This window comes from Dromaius novaehollandiae, chromosome 10, assembly GCF_036370855.1.
Source record: "Dromaius novaehollandiae isolate bDroNov1 chromosome 10, bDroNov1.hap1, whole genome shotgun sequence".
Classification (NCBI taxonomy): domain Eukaryota; kingdom Metazoa; phylum Chordata; class Aves; order Casuariiformes; family Dromaiidae; genus Dromaius; species Dromaius novaehollandiae.
The window spans coordinates 19,161,265-19,182,111 of NC_088107.1; the positions used below are offsets into that span (position 1 = coordinate 19,161,265).

The 20,847-nt window shown below is 38.3% G+C and overlaps 1 protein-coding gene across 6 annotated transcripts; it reads right to left on the minus strand.

The window, feature by feature from the left end:
* Positions 1-3,934: 3,934 nt before the first annotated feature.
* BNIP2 (BCL2 interacting protein 2) lies at positions 3,935-20,666 on the minus strand. Of its 6 annotated transcripts, none has more exons than XM_064517498.1 (12): positions 20,506-20,665; positions 16,410-16,553; positions 15,781-15,904; positions 14,934-15,001; positions 13,657-13,824; positions 11,562-11,738; positions 10,721-10,823; positions 10,303-10,434; positions 9,624-9,710; positions 9,429-9,527; positions 7,909-7,944; positions 3,935-5,312 (listed from the first exon to the last, which is right to left on the minus strand). In XM_064517498.1, exons 3-12 carry the CDS (start codon positions 15,828-15,830, stop codon positions 5,273-5,275), a joined length of 960 nt encoding a protein of 319 aa, XP_064373568.1. In that variant the 5' UTR covers positions 15,831-15,904; positions 16,410-16,553; positions 20,506-20,665; the 3' UTR covers positions 3,935-5,272. The 6 variants fall into 6 exon arrangements, with proteins under 6 accessions (XP_064373568.1, XP_064373566.1, XP_025969200.1 ...); XM_064517496.1 differs by having other exon boundaries at positions 3,935-5,315; XM_026113415.2 differs by lacking the exon at positions 20,506-20,665 and adding an exon at positions 17,802-18,065 and having other exon boundaries at positions 3,935-5,315.
* Positions 20,667-20,847: the final 181 nt, after the last annotated feature.

The window sequence follows — 20,847 nt, forward strand, 5'->3', positions numbered from 1 at the left end:
GGCGGCGGCAGCGCGGGGCGGCAGCAGCGCCGGCTGAGACCGGCGTAACAGAGACCGCGGGCGCGGGGGGTAGCGAGGTAAGCGAGCCCCAGCCTCAGCCCCCGCCCCCCGGCGCGCAGAAGAGCCCTGGAAGTGTTTTTAACATTCAGCTGCAAAGTAATGCTTACATTTCACTCTGACTGCGAAACTGGCATCTGCAGGGCTTTGGGCACTGAATAGAGGGGGGTTTTTTGTTTTGTTTTTTTTTTTTGAGGGACTTTATTTTCACTCTCGGGAAGAGATGTCTGTAGTATGCAACCATACTTACGCAACACAAACATTCAGACCTTTTCCAAAAATATTTATTGCATTTAGTATGTATTTTTCCTAATTAAAAAGTTTCCAAGGAGTGTTAACCACGTGTATATGACACCTTGAAAAGCAAACAGAAAACAGAAGTTCATTTAAAAGGAAGGGATCATAACGTATTTTTAAGAGGTAGGTGAAAGAGAATCTTGTACTTACATAGTTTATATGAAAGGGGCAAAGGAAAATACCATCTCATCCGTGAGGACCATTAACAGTCAATGATCTATGATGCACAAACCTTTTACCTTTTCTGCATATGATCATAGATCAGTAATGCCTTTTGCAGAATTTCTGTAGAGACCAGAAATCCATATGACTATCGCAGCTCTATTTTATTAACACTGAAAGTTTGCCGTATCAGCATACACACTGAGATATACTGATACCAATAGTGTCGCAGCCCTTCTGTCTACCGTTCAGCTGATACACAGCCCTACAACTTGGGCTTTTAAGTAAAAGACTGTTCAGATGCCTGAATAAAGAACACTGCAGAATTGCAGAGCTACTGGGAAAGTGAGCATCTGTCTTCCATAAATACTCTTTCTAAATATCAACCTGGAATTCCATGTCACAGGTATTAGCTAGCAGCAAGCTGAGCAAACGAGAGTAAGGAACATGGGAAGATAAGGACTTGTCTTTTTGAAAACACTACTGGAGCTTCACCTCAGATCATTTTCAATACTGACCCCCCCCCCCCCAAAAAAAAAAAAAAAAAAAAGAAAAAAAAAGAAAAAAAGAAAGAAGATGTTTCATCAGAGAGTAACCTGGACAGTCTGAATCACAAAACTGAAGTGAGCTGAACTAGTTCAACAAAATTAGAGCCAGTTTTTGACCATCTCAGTTATACTTGAAGGGAATGAAGAAAGCAACACTCAAAACTACTGACTGAACCTTCTTCACTGTGCGTATGCACTCCACCCCCCCCCCCAAGAGCTCAATATAAGGCACAAAATGTGAGAAGGGAAACAACATAGTTTAACTTAAAATTATGAAGTTAGGAAAGCTGCAAGATTTGTCTTTCAAAATACAGATATTTAAATATTCCTTATTTTTCAGAGTGCTACTCTGACTAAAAGCAGGTGCTCTTAAAAAGTATAATTAAAGCACACTTACTCAAAAGTCTCCTAGAACCACTATCTGAAACAAATCCTCTAGAGAATGACCTGCATCCACCACAGGACTGAGAAGGAATTCTCATCAAAAGCTTTATAAAACTTCTGCAGTTATAAAAAGCACAAATTAAAATAATCTCCAAAGACAATACCTTTTGATAACCACTGCATTTAAGCCATCTTTCTACATAATAAATACCAAGTACATCTGTCAGATACACAAATGATAATTTGACACTGAAGGAAATCATGCCTTTCACCAAGAATCTTTTCTCTGCAATAGATACAGCCTAGAAATCCTCCATTCCTAAATAAGTTTAGTACTTTTTCCTAATCACTATAGATTTTTCAGTAGGGGACATCAGTGAATCTAACATACAACTAGGCACTGATGCCCTCTCCAACCCATTACACACTCCAAAGTCATTTCATAAGAGATTCCATTACCTCCAACACTTAACCTAATTTTGAAATCTGAAACAAATCAACTGTTGGGAGGTCTTAAGCTGCCATTAGAGCATTTATCAAGTGTGCGATGCGGTAAGTGTGCTGAAACATGTTGGCAAATACCAGGCTACATGCTAATTGGGGGCTATTTAGAATGTAACTACCGTATTTCAGTGCACAGTTCCTCACTCCAAGACGTACTATTCTCACTTGTTCACTGAAAATAAAATGAAAAATAGTTGGCATAGATGCCAAACCTTCATTAAGTTATACACAGGGTTACATATTGTTCTAACTAGTTCCAAGCTTTTTGGAAACAAATATTCTCCATTTTAAAATCCTGTTATTTCAAAGAATTCAATCTGCTTCAGCGCTGTCTTTATACAACATTCCTCTCCAACGCTTTCCAACAGAACATGTCTTTGCCATGCTAGGTAGAAGGTCAAGAACATTCAAGCAATCTAGTCTACCCCCATCAGTTTTTAATGACACTTTTGCTCCAAATTATCTTTGCCACTTCTGAACATTTCTCCTATGGTAGAAACCAATTTATAAAACCTCACATCCATACAAGCATGCCACTGGCCCAGACATCTCCTTTTCAGTTGCACACTGTAACAACAAAAAGCTACTAACAAGTCATGAAACCTCCAAATCAAAGGTAAATTAGTGACTTACGAATTTATCTTGACAGGGCTCAAACTGTAGTCTTGCACCATGAATTTCACTTCTAGGAGGAAGTGCCATTCAAAGGTGAATTCCTACAATACTCTATCTTACTATAAAGTGATTCAGGTTTTGAAATAATTTTAAGTATGGCATTCCAACTTTTTCATGTTTTTAAATATTAAAATACATTATTTTATAGATTTAAAAATATAAATTTGACAAAAAGTTACCCATTTGTGTTCAAGGTAACCTTGGGACCTCTTTGCTTTTTGTAAACACGCATCTCACCATTAGATGATGAGCTGGAAAACGTCAGGGGGGAACCATCCATAGTAAACGTGGGTCTCAAGCTGTTTATGTTTAGAGGACAGGAAAACAACTGTTGTGTTGTATATGCATTCACAAAAACTTACACTAAACAATTAGGTAAGTATATATACATTTTTAAAGAAATAGCACTTCCACAACACGAAACTGTGGAACCACTCAGGCACGAGGAAGGGCAAAGCTAACAATTCCATCTTTCAGAAATAAGGCCCATACAGAGGGCTGGCTACTCTGTACTGCACTATATATAGAAAGCAACAAGACATATACTCATAGAACTGTAGTCTTTCACTAAGTTTTTTTAAGTATGCTTTTAGTAAGAGTTCTTTTCAAAATTTTCTTAAAAGAGATGATCAGAATACTTAACATCTATCTTAGGAGCCACATATAATCAGTAAAATCAGGAAGATTTCCAGGCTTGCATGTTCACACACACCACACTGTGAAAGTATTAGAATTAAAGTAAACAGGCTGTGAAAGCGTCCAGTTTACTGACTAGAAATTTACATCAGTTTAGGTCAGCTTCAAACTTGAAATGGGAGATAAGACAGCCCTAAAAAGAAACCGTTCACACTTGTGTTCTGCTTTCAGAGCAAGATCCAAACCTTATGAAGGGGGAGGCAAGGCAACTTGAAATTAACACTGCCTGTTGAAGACCACCTTGCACATTAAGCTCTTTGACATTGTGATACAGAAGCTCCTATAACAAGAGTACCTATGTCTTGAGATGAAAGTGTCTGAATTTTAGACTTAAAACTCTGAGACATAGGCAATTTGCCCTCATCTGACATGAGTATCTGCTCTTGTAGCGTGTATATGTGTATCATTAGAGATACAAGATTAAGTGTTCATTAGTAATAAATCCTGACCATGGAACTAGCTCTTGACTTCTATGCATCGGTGCCTGGTAGTAATCTAGTCAAATACCACCTTTTTTTTTAAAAAAATAATAAAAGAACTATGTATGATACCAACATTTAAACTAATTAAGAACTTATGCTTTTGGTAGTAAGACAAAGTTGTGAGCACAATAAAAAACAAAAATTAAGATATTTAATACATTTGCTTCAATATTAAACTGTTCAGCTCTTGAATGGAGTCACTTGTGTACACCAGTTCTTACAGGGAAATAGCAATGATTATCAAATAGGTTCTACGAACATTCATAAACAGTGCATAATTCTCTTGCCCTGATAAACCTATAAACGCTGGTTGATGCATCCAAGAACACCTCTTCTAGACACGTTTACAGCTATTATCAGAACCCCCCTTTAAATCACATTTATTTTTTTGTTTTTTATAGTGAAGTTAGTGCCAGTAAAAGGTGCCAAACTGATAGCTTTAGAAATGTATGCTTCATCCACAAAGATGACACAGGCATTTAAAGATTCCCCATATCTCTGCAAGATGTCTAAATTTTACCTGTGCAGACAACTGATACTATGGTTAGAATTGTATCTGTGCATCTTCCGAGCTCTACTGAAAACGACCAGAGTTTCTGTGGCTGACAACTGATACTCATCCAGGAAGAACTGGACTGGACTCATTTCATACTCATAACTGAACCAGCAATAGCCTTGATTTACTGAAGCAGAATCTGCATTTGCAGCTTAAATGGAGAAAGATCTGATATCCTATTAGTGATCTGAAGAGTTCAGTTCCCCGCGTGGCTTGGCAGTAAACCCTTTGGCCAACAGACTGAAGTTCACAGAACTACAGTTCTGAGAAATGGACTAAAAGATACCAAAGTCCAAGCTCACTCTAAGCAAGGTAAATGAGTTATGCTTGTATTAGAAATGTGAACAAAACCAAGCATCTCCACACTTGAAGGACTACGTTATGTGATTTTTAACATCCAAAAAGATAAGGTTTCTACAACCACCAAGAAATGCATTTGACCATTTACAGCAACACAAATCATGCACTTTGTACAGTAATGACAGCAGTCATTTATGACCTTACCTACCTGCGAGTTAATTCCTTTTGCAGGTACACATTATGTTGCTAAGAGTCATAAAAATATATATTATCTCTTTCCTTTAACATTTAGGTATATAAATATTTTACTGAAGAACATGCATCATTTAGATAAACAATTGCAAGAATGTCCTCTAAAAACATAAGGTTCTTTGACATTTAGCAGTATAAAATGATTACATATAAAGGTAGCTATTAAAGTCAAGACTTAAACCAATACAGCAGTGAACAGTCCATTGTGTGCTAGTTCAAAGAAATTAAGCACCTTTTGTAACAGGTTATATAATATATATATACACACACACATTAATGAATGCATTGTAAATGGAGAAAAGAATGGAATCATTCCATCTGCATATTCTTCTGTCCTGTTTGGATTCCAAACTTACTGTTCATTTTTCTGCTTGTTTCCCATTCAGCTCCTGGTCAATTCTGCTTAATAAAGAAAGCAGTAAAATTAAAACTATGTTAACAACAGATTTTGTTAGTTTTTTAACTCATATTTTAAGCCAAAATGATTAATCTTAACAGGAAGAAGCTGAAAGCTTTTACACAGAAAATGTTTTAGTAAATAAATATTAAGTTAAGATCTTTATTGAATGCAGTCACAACAAGGTGTTTTAAAGAGACATCTATTTTCCTGCCTCCCCCTAGAAATGAATTAAGTTTAAGAAACCATTTAAATAAGCACAGCATTTGAAAGGAAGCATTTGAAAAGTGCACGTGAAATTTGGCTGCACAACAAGAAAAGCAGGCTCTGTGTTGTTATTAACGAATGAATGCAAGCAGGAATAGAAGTTTAAAGTAAGGTAACATAACAACTAATATTGTCAAGCACTACTACTTTGATGAGTTCATATACTGCAGCGTAAGCACAGAATTACCTTTAATGTTATAGTAATTAAGCCAAGAACAGAACTAGTTGAATCAACAAAAGTTGCAAGTGGCTCCTAAATTGCAGTACCTTTTCTAATAATTTCCAGGACTCCTATGATTACCCAGGAAAAATTTACCATCATGCTGCTCAAGTTTTTTTTAACATCAACTTTGGAACTGGCAATCAAGATCTTACTCTGCAGAAACCACTGGATTTTTAATAGTCCTGCATGAGATGTACTTTTCATCTTTACATTAAAAACAGCCTACAGTCTTAACTGTATCTTCTGGAAAATAAGCAGTGAATGGAGGTAAATTCATTTTAGAACCAACAGCAGTTCCAGAGCAGAAGAGAAAGTTTGTCTTGTAGCAACCCAGCTGTGTGCCCTGCCTCTTCAGTTTCTCAACCTATAGCCAGCCAGTTTCTCCAAAATGGCAAGAACAATGACTGCTCTTCTCTTGGCCATGAACCTCCAAAAAAGGGGAGGCAGGTATTCTCTTTCTGGCAACACTACAACGGCTGTATGAGCTGAATCTAGTGCATAAGAATACAACAGATTTGGAACAGTATCGTCTACAAGTCAGTCTTAGTCAAAAACTGTTTACTTGAATTGTATGCAGCTGCAACTGATCCCTGTCCTCACTGCAGTATCATAGGAAAGCATGCTTTGACATGAATTGATGGACCATTCACAAAAGAGTATTTAAGAAAATATTGGTAAGCCAATGCAAAAAACAAAGCAAGCTACATGTAAGCATACAGTGAAAGATATAAATCCATAAAGGTAAAAAAATACTCTAGCTTCCACAATGACTCAAATATGCATAGCCAAAGAATTCGCACTGCCATCCTTGACAAATTTAATAGCTGCACTTAACACATCTTCTTTCACCCTGTTCTGACAAATAATGCCTACAGCTGCAGTCAGTCCAGTTCAAGTCTCACTACCAAGTAGTGCTTACGATCTTTCCTCTTATTTAACAATTGTAAATAGGAAGATAAAATATTTCACTTTTGTGAAATGTAAGTGGTGATACTATTGACAGGGACACTAAAGAATTTGCTGTATTGAAATTTTAAGACGCTTTTACATTAGTGTTTGAATGTCTCAGGTCTGCACTCTAAATGCAACGGACCTTGCGATAGAATTGGACCAAATTATACATGCTGGAAAATCAAGCAGAACAGTTGCTGTTTAATAGGTACGGAAAACAGTTCCTTGAACTTGACAGTCTTAGAACTTCAGGCAAAAAACACTGCAAGATTATCTCTTAACTGGAGTAATTCCTAGAGGGTGCCCAATACTCTTCTCACTAGCCTTGTCTGCTATCTTTCGGAAAAAGAAAAAAGATCGCTCCTTCTTTTTATTTTTTTTCTACCTCTCAGTCTTCCTCTCTGCCAGTTACCTAATTTGCAGACAATAAGGCTCCCTCAACAGTTACACACATATAGCAGGACTCGTCAAAAGAAGTTAAAATTAGTATCAAAACCTTTCAGTACACTTGTTAGTGGCAGAGTGAAAAAAAATAGATATAATCCAAAAAAATCATCTACTTCTGGAAAAGCTTGAATGGTTAGCAGGCCACAGAAAATTAACAAAATGAAAACCCGGTGTTTATTAGCAAGGAATTTAGGCACTGCAAATACAAACAGCACTAAAAATATTAACTAATTTAGACTGCATCTGTGCAAGTTAAAAACTAGAAAAAAGGTAGTGAATACCAAACAAAAGCAAAATACAAGATTCAAGATTAGAACTTCCCCCAATGTTGTATTTACTGTTGACAGCTTAGCACCTAAACCCAGCTCTTCATTCAGACATCACTTCTTTTTAGAAACAATGAAACTTCATTTAATTAATTCACATAGAAGCATGACTTTTGCCTGGTGAAGATGTAGTTGAAAAATCTGCACATTAAGAATAATTATCTCATGTGATATTAGAGACTATTTACAAATATCTGGCTAAACATCCAGGGTGTTATACTGCATTTACAGACAGTATAGCTACTTCCACACATAAAAACTCAGTCACTAGTGCATGTTTATATTTACAAATGCTTATTCCTTTATGCAAGCCAATCAACTGGGAGTTAGTTGCAGTGCAAAGGGTCTTATCTAGATGCAACCCTAATCAAAACATGAATATACCTTTTCTGTTTCTTTCTAAACTTTTCTTCTTCATACCTTGGTGAGGAAAAGTTTGATTTCAGTAAGTCAAAGATAGGAAGGCCAAACTCAACAGAAGTTGCAAACTGGTATTAGTGTCAATATATTTTGTGGAAACATACCAAGTTTGAAATTGATATTATTAAGAAAAATATATATTGTACTTCCAACCTCTATAAGCCTTAAACAAGAAACATTAAGATTTAGTTACTATGTCATAAGATATGAATCTAGTACAACCTCCTGTACAGTATCTATCACTGAAAGTTAAAGTCAGTATTCATAAGAATAGTCTAAAGCCAGAGATAATCCACCACAGAAGTCTGAGAATTAACTCCGTAAGTCAACCAGTACAGCCTTTACAGAAGAGGTAAAGTTCATCAAGACAGACAGAAGTCTTGCCAGACTTGGAATGAAAGTCTGAATTTTGGTAACACATCCTTCAAAAGCCCCATTAAAAAAGTGTTTTAAACATAGCACAAGGCTACTTCAACTTTGACATGTCTTTTTCCACACAGAAAACCACATCCTCTCTGTATTATAAAAAGTTCAATTTTGCAGCTGATACCAGCCATAATACAGTAGTATTTACTGCAGTAATTGCCCCCCCCACACACAACAAGGACGTGCCCTTCTGACCACAAACTGACACTGCCATCCTTCCTTACAGAGCTCCCAGTTAGCCACCACACTTGTAAATCATCTATTGCAATGCATAATCTACAGGTTCTCTATGTTATAGCTCTTAATAGGTGGATCAACTTCAGTTTTTTATCAGAATTGTTAGTATTTCCAACCAGTTAAGTCAATGATCTCTATTCTATTACTGCATCCACACATACTATTGAAAAAACAACAAAAAAAGTCATCATCATGCCCAAGGGCATATAAAGAGTTTTGCTGACATTAAAGTAGGTTATACTATATGACAAAGATCTGGAGTGAAGGAGGAGCAGTGGGGGAAGGGGAGAAAACAAGCACATGATGCTGCCTTTCCTTCTCCCCCAAAGTAGTTTTAGAATACTACGGTTAAGGATTCAGCATTCTTCCATTGCAGATCTTCCTTTAAATGAAATCCTGACCTAAGTGATATTTCACTGCTTAATTTACTCTGTATTTTGGCATGAAAACAGAAGATACCTATACTAACTTCAGTACTAACGTGCCCAGAATTTCTAACAAGCCAGTTTAACATACAAGCGGAAGAAAACTGCAGTGAGGCCTCATTTCCATGATTCATATGCCATAACTGGTAATCACATAAGTCAGTTTATATGAATATCCCTATTTATTAGTATTCACACCATATATGCTGCTGCGTACAAAACTGTAGACCGGCAATGTGGTCAAACACAGATACTTATCCTGGAGGTAGCAATGATATGAATTAACACAGACTTTATTAAATACAAAGTTTATGTTCAAAACCAACCACTGAATACATTTACATACCGGTACTAAAACATGATCAACTTAGAACATGTTTGAATAATAAAACGTACTGTTTTATGCACTCTGGGATGCCAACGTATTCCATGGGGACGAGTTCAGCTAGTTCTGCCAACGTAAAGACATATCTGATTTTTTGGCTGAATTTTGAGCTGTGGAAAAACAAATGCAGGGTACGGTTACAACTTTGAAAGTGTTCAGTAATATTAAAATAGTTTTTGAAGTTTAAATACCTTCCAGAGTATTACCTAATAAAAGGTTTAGTGATGGCCAGAAGCGTTCTGATGAACCAAGAAGGATGAACTATTATTAATGATTTCAGATTTTTCCTTAACCTGAAGAATTCAAACAGCAGACATAAATACTAGAACAAAATGGCAACATGACAAAGGTTTTTTAGCATACGAAAGAGTACGTACATTCTTGCTAGCACAACTTTGTCGCATAAATAATTTAGACTGCATTATTAGAAATTCCCATCAGCCTGAAGAAAGAAGTCATAGTACATTTTATATTTTGACTGTAGTTGTAATGTCAGTTTTTTAACAATGAAAAGGGAATGACATTCTAAAGAGAATGTTTCTTTGAACCTTTTTACACAGTTGTAATGATGAGGTACTCAAAAAGGGATCCACCTTATTATCATCTTTTAGTATTTATTTAGCATATTAATGCATGAAGGTTTAAGGGTATTCTACATGGTAACAGCATTCAGCATTCTAACAATCTACTATTTTCATTTAAAAGTTAGGTACATCTGTAGCATTGTTTCTCCTTTGCCCCAGTTTAGGAAGAGATCTTCAATATACCGAACAATTTACTTACGTTAAGTCTTGGCTAGCAGGTACCACACACCACAGTTTTCCCAAAATACATACCATTAAGCAGATGAATATTTCAAGAAAACACTACAGCAGAACTTCTTACCTTCTGTCAATTTGCTGGTAACATTTCCTGAGCCACCCTAAACTTGGCATTTTTCTTCGCGTTGTCGCACCGTTCAAGTAAACTATCATATAGTTCTCCGCTACTAATAGCTCTAAAGTGCCAATTACATACCTGCAAAGATAAGCACAGAAAATCTCCGAGTGAAGATCTATGGATATCATAAACATAATTCCTACTACTGCTCAACTATGTTAAAAAGTTGTCAGAGTTGAGCATCTAGTGAGGTTTTTTCTTCCTGGAAGTAAATGCAGTTGCTTTATTATTTCTTACCTTCCCCTCATCTCAAATGTAAAAGACTACATTTAAAGGAAGAGAGAGGTGGAATCTCCCTAACATTAAAATACTGTATCTCACAATGGGAAACTAAGACAGTATTTGGAGGCAGATGACAACTTACTTAAATAGATTGTCCATTAGATATCTGTAGTTAGGCTGACTGCTTTCTGGCATAAAGCAAACAGCAAACACAACAATGGCATTTAACCCATCACCATAATAACCTAAAAACAAAGAAGAAAAAGCAGCAGTAAGTAACAAAGATGACTATATCTTGACTACACTCACACAAAGAAAGGTTAAACCTGCTTGATAAGCTTTTTCATTATTTATCTAAAAGCTTTACAAGCATCTGTGGTATGTTCATACAGTTACAAGAAACATTAAGATTTCTTTTTTCAAGTTTGTCCATTTGTTTACTCTTAAAGACATCGCTGAGATTACAGTAAATCAACTGCTGCACTTACACTTAGGATCTCAGTATATTTAACAGTGTTTCAGATGGTCAGCTTTTCTCGCTACCTAAACTTCATATACATTGTTGAGAAGAGTCAGTAAACTGATTCATGCCTCAGTAAATCTACAGGCACTGCTTTCAGCACTCTTGTAAAACCAAAGAACTACACCAGTAGCACAGATAGTCACATCTTATTACATATATTCAGTTTAACAAACATTCAGAATACTTGGGCAACCCCATCATGTTTTAAAATTGCATTTTTTAGGTATTTGTTTGTTAGGTTTTGTAATTAGAAAGGCACATTAGTGGCATCATCAAAACACGTGTGCATTTTGAAACTTCAGTTTAACAGGAAAAAGTCAACTGTATACCTTAATAGTTCAACCTATGAATGAATCATCATTCATGAGTCTTTATGCCCAAAGTTCTTCCTGTCCCACCCCAATTCAGCTCAAAAGAGCAGTTTCTCAGCAGTTCCCTTCAGCACATCACTAATTCTTACCACCATGACTGATAACTTTTTTGTATGGTTCAATTGCCTTCATGTCCACCCTATGGTCCTGTTCTCCAATCCTAAACATACGCCAGCGTCGACCATCATCTTTCTCCTCTGCTGCAGTGTATTCCGTAAGCGATCCTTTTCTAATTACATCAGTAGTTTTTGGTTTTGGAAGATCATCTACCAAAGTTAAAATTTTTCAAGATCCATTATGAATACCATGTATAGTGACACTCAATTACAACACAGGTTAACCACTTTGTTATTTAGTCTATTTTAATATTCTTCATCCAGTCAAATGTATTAGCTGACTTAGTTCTTTCAGCTGTTACAAAATAGGATCTCATGGGTGCCAAATACTTCATTGTATGAAAATACTCTATTAATGTTAGCACTGATATGCATCAACTATGTTACATTTCAAAGTGCCTGACAAATTTCTGATCATGTAGGAGGCCTTTTAACTGCAGGCTTTCAAAACACAGACCTCCATGTATTTCACGAAAATAAACAAAGTGGTTAACTCCAATGATTATTATAAAGGTTGCTTGATCACAAATTTACACAAAAGCATAATTTAAAACATTAACACTATCTTGCAAGCAGACATGCAGACATCCATTAGAAATTAAATCTAATTCATGTGTGTGCAATCAATATATATGAAATTTATGCTGACAGCAGTCTGTGAAAGAATTTGCTCCAATTAAATTATGATTCTTGACTTTGTTGCATAGACCTTACCCAAAGCGAGAAAAACCTACTGCAAGTTAGTTGTCTGTTCCCAAGACAAAGCTGTTAATTGAAACTATCCTTCCAGGAAAATGAAGACAGCAGCATTAAAAGGAAGAAAAGACAGAAACCCTTTTCAGCCACTTTTAAAAACAAGGCACAAATATCTGGAACATTTCCTTAGCATCACTGCAGAGTTAACCCTAAAAAACAGTTCTTCCTCCCTAAAGTAATAAAACAAGGAAAATCCTTTTACATAGGCAAACCCACAGTCTCTGCTATGAAAACTATCACCTGCAACATCTCCTTAGCTATTAAAAAATATTTGTGTTTTAAAAAGCATTTTTCTCCAATTACAGGCTATCTTGGAATGAAAAACAGGTTGTGTTTCAGACGCAACAATGTAAAAGAAGACTTCTTGTTTACTTGGGAATTAATTGATTTTTCTTATTTCCAGCATAAAAAGCAGTAATTGAGCTTACAGGTTCACTTATTATTTTAGATGCATTCTTAAGGCATGAAGCTTACACAAATTAACGGTTCCAGCTGTTTGGCCAAGAGGACAGTTCTTGACTTTTATATAAGGGCCTTAAAACATAATTAAACTACAGGTTTGAAACTCGTGTGGACTAACTCATACACAGAACTTGTTACCTCAAATAAAATTTGGTAGCATCTCAAGTTTTTACCTCTAAGGATCAAGAAAGATGAAGGCTTTATTTCTCAATTTTAAGATAGTTTGTGTGTAGCACTTCTAGTGCAGGTACGGATAAATTAGCTTCGTATCAAGTCACTTCGGAATTTCTTGACACACAATAGGGATTCGTCTGCTGCTTCCAATCAATCTAGAAGGCATGCAGACTTTAAGGTTACTGACCTTTGCCGTTTCTCATTCCAACAATACATCAGATGAGGATCAGTATTTTTTTAAAAATAACATCTGATCCTCCTCAACACAAAGTTTTGCAATTTACAGACTTGTGAAAAGCTAAACTACAGCGTACATACTCTACACATGGCTTACCTATTTAAAAGTGCGATCTGTAATTGCCAGTTTGTTTCTTAAAAACATACTGCAGTGGAGGAGGATTTTCCATAACTTAGTTTTACAGGTGTTCATGACATTTACTTAAGTTTATTTGGCATTATGGCTATTATGTTTGTCTGTTTACTAGCCAGTCAAGGTCTGATTTGCTTTTTTACAAATTCATTGTGCCTATTTACAATTCCCAATCTAATCATTCCCTTTATATTTTTACTCTCATAATGTTGAGTCTTAAATACTCCCCACCTGAAAAACTGTGGACATACGCATAAGCAAATAGAAATCTCTTATGGAGTTAGACAAAAGCAACAAAACACTTACCTTCCCATTCAAATTCATTACTGTTCTCTGAGGGAGTATCCAAATCATCCAAATCAATCTCTCCACTCTCATCCAAGTCATCAGACAAAACAGATTCCTCACTGTGATCCAAAGTTAAGCTAATATCTGGTGCCATTAGTTTCTTCCTCACTTTGTTTCCATTAACTTCTGCATTTAAAAAGCAAGTTGTTTAAAGTTAAAGCAAGTTTAGACAAGTTAATTAACAAGACAGAACAGCACAGTGCTTTACCAAAGTGCATCATAAGACAATGCCCATCACTTAAGCAATGCATCTCTAGAATAGAAATTAAGATAAACACAGGGTGAAAAGAACAGCACTTTGAGTTTAAAGTTCTCAAGTCCTTAAGTATTCCCAATTACATATGCACTATGATCACAGTAGTAGACCACCATGTTTCTTACAGCAAGAAAAATGTGAAGTGCTACCAGCACCTAATGACCAGAATCTATGCTAGCTATATCAAAGTGCACCACAAGCCGTTCCAGATCTTATACTAAATAAATGTTACAGACAGTGCAGTAGATTAAGGTTTCTAGCCCTTGTTCTGGTAGATATTGATGACATCATAACCACCTTTGGGGAGGAGGAAAAAAAAAAGTACAAGCTACAACAAATAAAGGCTGACAGACAACAGTAAGGACAGAAAATCAAAGAAACTAGTAGGTAAATACACAGCATGCTTTGAGACACAAAGCAAATACTTGCGTGTTTTAGACAGCAGTTGAAAGCAGGGAAGAAAGTAAAATGACTGATCCAGCACTGGAAATGCCAAAGCTAAAGCAGACAGACAAGATCCAAAAAAATGTAAAAATGGGGAAAAAAAGCATCTGGATTTCCTCTCTGACCTTTCAGACATAGAACATGCTTAAAAAGACTTTTAGAGTCCTGAAATTTGGAGTCAGACTAAGTTAGGCCTTAACTGACACTCATATACCAAATAATGAGCCAATATTTTTCAGATAGGACAGGACAGGAGAGTGCAATAATTGATTTTTATCCAGTATTAACTGGATAGCTCAGTTTAGGGGAAAGATGATGATTCTCAGACGTTTTATTCCAAAACCCTGTTTTTTCGAGTAACAGGTTTATAATACTGTTCACACATAAATATGTCATTTAGAATGCTGTTCCCTCAAGCCTGACTGAAAAGAAAAACCAAACAAAAAAACGAAACACCACACTAAAACAAAATGGAGCTTTAAGACAGCTACCTAAGTAGGAAGAAGTCTGTTTGACTGGACTGAAGTGTTCTTACCAGTTTCACCTTCTCTTCCAGCCTCAGCCAATATATCTGATTCAACAGGATCATCCTCTGGCAAGGGCCTGGTGCAAGAAGTAGAAAATATTAGTTCAAAAGGGTCTTTTATGACCAGCTAAATGGAAAATATTTGGACTTATGTACTGCTAGAAAAAAAAAAAAAAACTACTGTGGGATAGTATTTAACTGAATATACTTATAGTCTACACTCAAGCTGTAAGCAAACCGAGTACTGAAGTAGCAGAAAACTCCTTCACAGCACTCAGATGTCTATCTGTTGGTATGATAAATACCAAAATACTGGTTGCTATTGGTGCCTGTCATCCTTCAGAAAATTCGCCATATTCTTGCCGTGAGAAAGTCTGATGTCAAATACATCACAGAAGTAGTTCTCTCACTTTATTATAAAATGCCTCTGACATCATCTGCTTTAGTATCTCTTCAGGCACAAACATCACTAACATTCTTAACTGTTAAAAATTTTGCTCAGAAACATTGCTTAATGAAGTATTTGGGCATTCAGACATTGGTAATAATATGCAAACAATGTAGTTGCAAAAGGTTACCATAGTGGAAAAAAACAAAACCTAACTTAAAATTTCCACTTCAGTAACACTAAAGACTTAGACAGTGGCCTTCTTATATTACCTAAATTACACATGAAGAGATCCCTCTCCAGTCCACAACCAGCCACACCACAAAACTCTTTTGAGACTACTACATTACTGGAAATCACTACAAGATTATTATTAAGTATTCATTCATCAGAAACAGAGAGAATTAGCTTTTTCTGGATGTCAAGCATTTGATTTGAATGAACTTTTAATCTTTTTTCTTTTTAAACCTTGGAAAATCTTCATCTTGCCATTCTTCCTTAAACTCCACACCTTCCATTCTTCTTGAATTATTAATAGGGACTCCTGATCAGCCAGAACCTTTTGTCTTCAAGGCAGCACGTTAAAAAGGAGCTGCAGAAACAGACAACAGACAATGCTAGTTTAATACTGTTGGGATTCCAGTATGTGCAACATGTCCTTTCATTTACCACTGTGTTGAGTATTATAGGAAAAAAGATCAGGGGACAGCTTTTTGCCTCTGCCCCCCCCCCCCCTTTTCTTTTAAAGGCAAAACCACTTACAGAATAGCTCTATGTCATACAGTGATGTAGGTTGGAAGGCATCTCTGGAGTTTATCCAGTCCAGTGACCTGCTCAGGCAGGATCAATTTCTAAGTTAAAATCAAGGCCCTAAGCAACCTGATCTATTGTTTAGATTACACCAATTCCATCTAAAGAAACTATTAGAGACCTGAGAATTCTCGGGATTCTATGAGAAATACTGAAAAAAAAATGTATACTCAGAAGAAAAACAAAAACGAAAAGCAGATGGTCAGATCTAAAATACAGCCCAGTTCCTAGAAGAGCAATTTAAAAGTAACTCCCTACTTCAGAACTGGTTTGTTCAGAGAACTCACCCTGGGACATGCAAGTCAGGCCGTGTTTTTTCAGGCTCACCCATCACCAGTAACACGGAATCCCCAGTAATGGAACATGACGAACCATCCTGGTAACGCACAAGTTAACGCCTAATCCAGTTCAAACTCTTGGCTGTGCTGGCTCTAAAGATTAACCGGAACAAGTAAACTTGTTAAGGAAGAAACTAATAAAATTGACACTAATCAGAACAGGAAACTACACAGTACTTTTAAAAGCAAAGCAGCAGCACAGAACACTAGTAAGTACAAAGCCTGAATACAATCACACAGCCAGTTAAGCCAGAGACACAGATTATTTTTCACGTGGGTAAACAGACAGTTACACTTACTGTTCTGTAGGATCATCCTTTATAGCAAATCTCATAATTTCCTTTTTCCTGACCTGATTACAATCACAGACTCATATATATACAAAAGAAAAAAAAAACAAAAAAAACCCCCCACACACCACACCGTCCTGCAATGCCTAAGGCAACACCACACAAGCTGATTAATAAAAACCTTTTTAAAGACTGATTTTCTGTAAAACTGCAGTACCAGAGATAAACAGCAAAGAGTTTAACCATGCTTTGATGACATTTCCCTCCTTCTCCCACCCAGGAAACTGAAATAATATTTCTAGAAGATAACGAGCCAATTCACCTGGAGGGTCAGACTCTCCTTGTTTGAGTTGTTCAGCCCCTGCACGGCTCCATTGCTGGCAGTATGTGCATGCACTTATGCACACAGGCTCTCCAAGAGGTCGTCCCCAAGTAATTGTACTTCCAGCTCTCCCTCTTTCCCCTTTTTTAATAATACGCTGCTTGGAATAATTTCTTGCTGCTTGAATCATATGATATCCCTCAGGAAACATGCCCTCTCTTTCATTAAGATGCTGACATTTTAAAGCACAGTCTCCTGCATACTAACCTGTTAGCATTTACTAGAAACAATGAATTTTTAATATTTGCTTAGAGATAAGATCCTATTTTGATCAATAGTAACAGGTAAATTTGTACATAGTTCTTTCTGAATTTTTATTTTGGATCGTTTAGAGGAAACATGAGAAGTTTCCTGAAAACATCCTACACAATCACATTAACAAAACAGTGCAGAACAAAACAAGCAATATGGAATAGAGCATCTGACACAGGTCACTGAAAACAAACAAGCAGACCCTAAACCTAGAAGAAAATCTGAACTGATTACTTCATCTTAAGGGACAAACCACTAAGGAAGAAAACTGACAGCGAACAAACAAACAAGCCCTGTCATTGCAGGGTGCTGTAAGACACTACCCTTGAGCTTGTCTGCACCACATTTGCGATACAGTTCCCATAAGGGAGCTTAAAGTAGGGGTTTGCTCCAAGACTTCACAAACAGCTTTCTCACCACACTTTCGAAGAACGCTGAAGACCAAGTAACAGCCAGTCGTTTCAGATATACAGCACTCTGGTGCAGAAATGGTCCTACCTACATATATTTCATAACATTGAGATAAACTCAATACAGTAAGGCACAGAGTTTAAAAGTTCTTTTCATGAGGTAATAACATTTTAAAATACTCTTATAAAGTATTTCCCACATCACTTACAGAAGTCTCATCAGCAACATCTCATAAAGGTATATTAAAAACAATTATTTGCTAAAGACTGCATTGCACAATTGCAAACAACTTGCAAAGAAAGTTCCAAATCTTGTATGAGAAAAGCATGAGTTTTAGATTATTTCATTTCAACATCCTACTAAACATCCAGATTAAGTAGTAGTTTTGGATTTTTTGACTTAAGTCTTATGTGCAAGAGCACTATCATTTGTCAACTAGAAAAACTGAAAATTAAGGAAGGGTAATCTTCAATTTCAGGAAAGTTAGAAAACTGCCAGCTTTCAAGTTAGGTACTGAATAATTTTACATCATTAATAAAAATGCTTACAAAGCAGGAAAAATAAATGCTGCTATTTCTGCTTATACAAACTAAAGCAGACTTTAGAATACAGTCTTCCTACGGCTGCTGTCGGAGCGCTGACTTCCTGTGTTTTTACTGTGCCAAGCTCTCTCAATAAAAAAGAAAGATCTAGAAGGCTAAACTTGAAAAATGTAATGTACTGTAATAATGCAAGCCTTTATTAGTCACGTAGGAGAAAAGTAAGCAATTTCTACCTGGTCCTATCACTCCTCGTGGCCAACTCAGAAAAGCCCTGCTTTCTCGGAACAGCTCACTTGCTCATTTTCACTCTCCATTGCCCATTACTCTCAGTTTTATTAACAGAAATGGTATTGGGAGATTTGGAGCTATAAAGGTCAGAAGCTTCCACATGTCGGAGAACACCTGGATGCAGGACTGCCACGTGGTTCTGCTCCCTTAGGGGAGCCCCGGGAGGTTGGTGCTTAACAGTGCCCCTTGCACGGCTTGCGCTCCCGCACTGCATCTCCAGAGGCAAGTCACAGCATTACAAACAGGGCAAACAACGCCTAACAGGGGAAAACGTCACTAATAGCCACTGCTCTTCTGCTACAGCTAATGGAAGCACATGCATTGCCAGAGCACCACAATAAGTGTACTTAAGTTTTCATTTGAAAAGGTTACTGCTCGTACCAAAAGTCAAATACCAGCGCTCTCATCCCTTTTTCTGGGAGATAAGCACGCACCGTTTTCACAGTTATCCCGTTAATACTGTTATGGAAGGCGCGGTAATACCCAATATGACAGTGTAGAGAAGCCTACTGTAAACTGCCACTGCTTGGTTTGGTTTGCAGGTGAACACAAGTCAAAGATGTCACTCTGATTTATCCCAGATACTTAGAAAGAAAGAGAGAGCAGAATGCATGAAATCTGTTTTATTCATGAAGTTAAAAACCTCTTCCAAGAATGTTTTTTTAAGAATTTTCACTGTTGAACTCTCAGAAGGGAAAGTATACACAAATAAACAGGAGTTAAGCATTTGGATACAGTTACATCTGTCTATCCAAGACAAACACCTATTTTCGGTCCTTGATCAGCACACCACAGTATTTGACGCAAAATAACCGTAAGGTTTATTTTGCAAGAGAAGGGCAATGACAAGTGCATGATTAAACTACGTACTATCTGAGCTGCACGGAGAACAGCACGCTACTCCAGTATCAGGAAGCTGACATTAACTTCAAACAAAGCTAGCTAACTTTTTTCTGCATTTTACCTTCACCATTTCAGAGATGTACTAAATTGAACTCCAGCTTTCAGGCATTAGACAGATGCCTCTAAGAGTATTTTTCAAGTTTGATTTCACAGCAAGCCAGAAGTAAGGAATGTATATCTGTTTTCTTGCACACACACCGCATTGTGTAGCTCACAGTAATTTTTAAGTGCTGGTATAACCCTTTTGAAAAGCTCTGTAAAGCTTTTAAAATGTCGCCACACTAACCATAACCCTGCAAAACAACATTTTCCAGATCTGGGGACAGACATTTTATAATCAAAACCCTATAGCTCACAAGTCTACAAAGTGAGGTGATCCGATGACTTTCATTATTAACAAATTACTTCTTAGTCTCTCTTTTTTGACCCTTCCTTCAACGCGAGCAAATCATAGAGAAACCATTGAGAGAAGGGGAGGGAGAAAAAAAAAGATGTTTATGAAAATACTTTTGCTTTCCCGTCTGAGGAAACTACTTCGAGTCCTGCTCTGCAGGGGGAACGTGGGATGGGCGGGCAGGTAAGTTAGGGATTCACGCTAAGAACGTTCACAGCAGTAAGAGCCTTCGTTCCCGCAGTCACGGGCGTCTGCAGACGAGCCCCGCCGCCCTGAGCGGCCAGCCCGAGGCGCAGGCACCCTGCCGCTCCCTCCCTCCCGACCGCCCCCCGCGGCTGCCGCCGCCCCGCCTCGCCCCGCCGCGGGCCCGGCCGGCACGGTGCTACTGGACCCCCCAGCGACACCCAGCCACCCACCGGCCGCGCCGCGCCGCGCCGCACGGCCCTGCCGCGGGCCCCGCCGCCGCTCCTCGGCCGCCCCGCCCGGGCTCGCCGCCGCCATGGGCGTCCCCGCAGGGGAACCGGCCCGCCCGGGCTCGCCGCTCGCCGCCCGGCCCCGGCCCCGGCCCCGGCCCCGGCCGTACCTGGGGCAGCCGCCGGGCACCCGACGGGCTGCGGCCGCCGCGCGAAGGCCCGCGACGCACCAACCCGGAAGCCAACAGGCCGCCGGGCTCACGTGACGCCGCGCTCCGCCGCCGTTGGGGGACTCGCGCGCACGCGTGGAGTAACCCAGCTGCCGCCCGCCCCTCCCACCGCGGGCTGCCGGCGCATGCGCACTAACTCGGCCCTCGCGCGGGCAGGCGGCCGTTGGGGGCGCGCGGGCGGCCGTTGGGGGCGCGCGGGCGGCCGTTGGCGCCCTGTGAGGCGGAGGCGGAGGCGGCGAGGTCAGGGCCGGGGCCGCCTTCGTCCGGTGGCCTTGGCCCAAG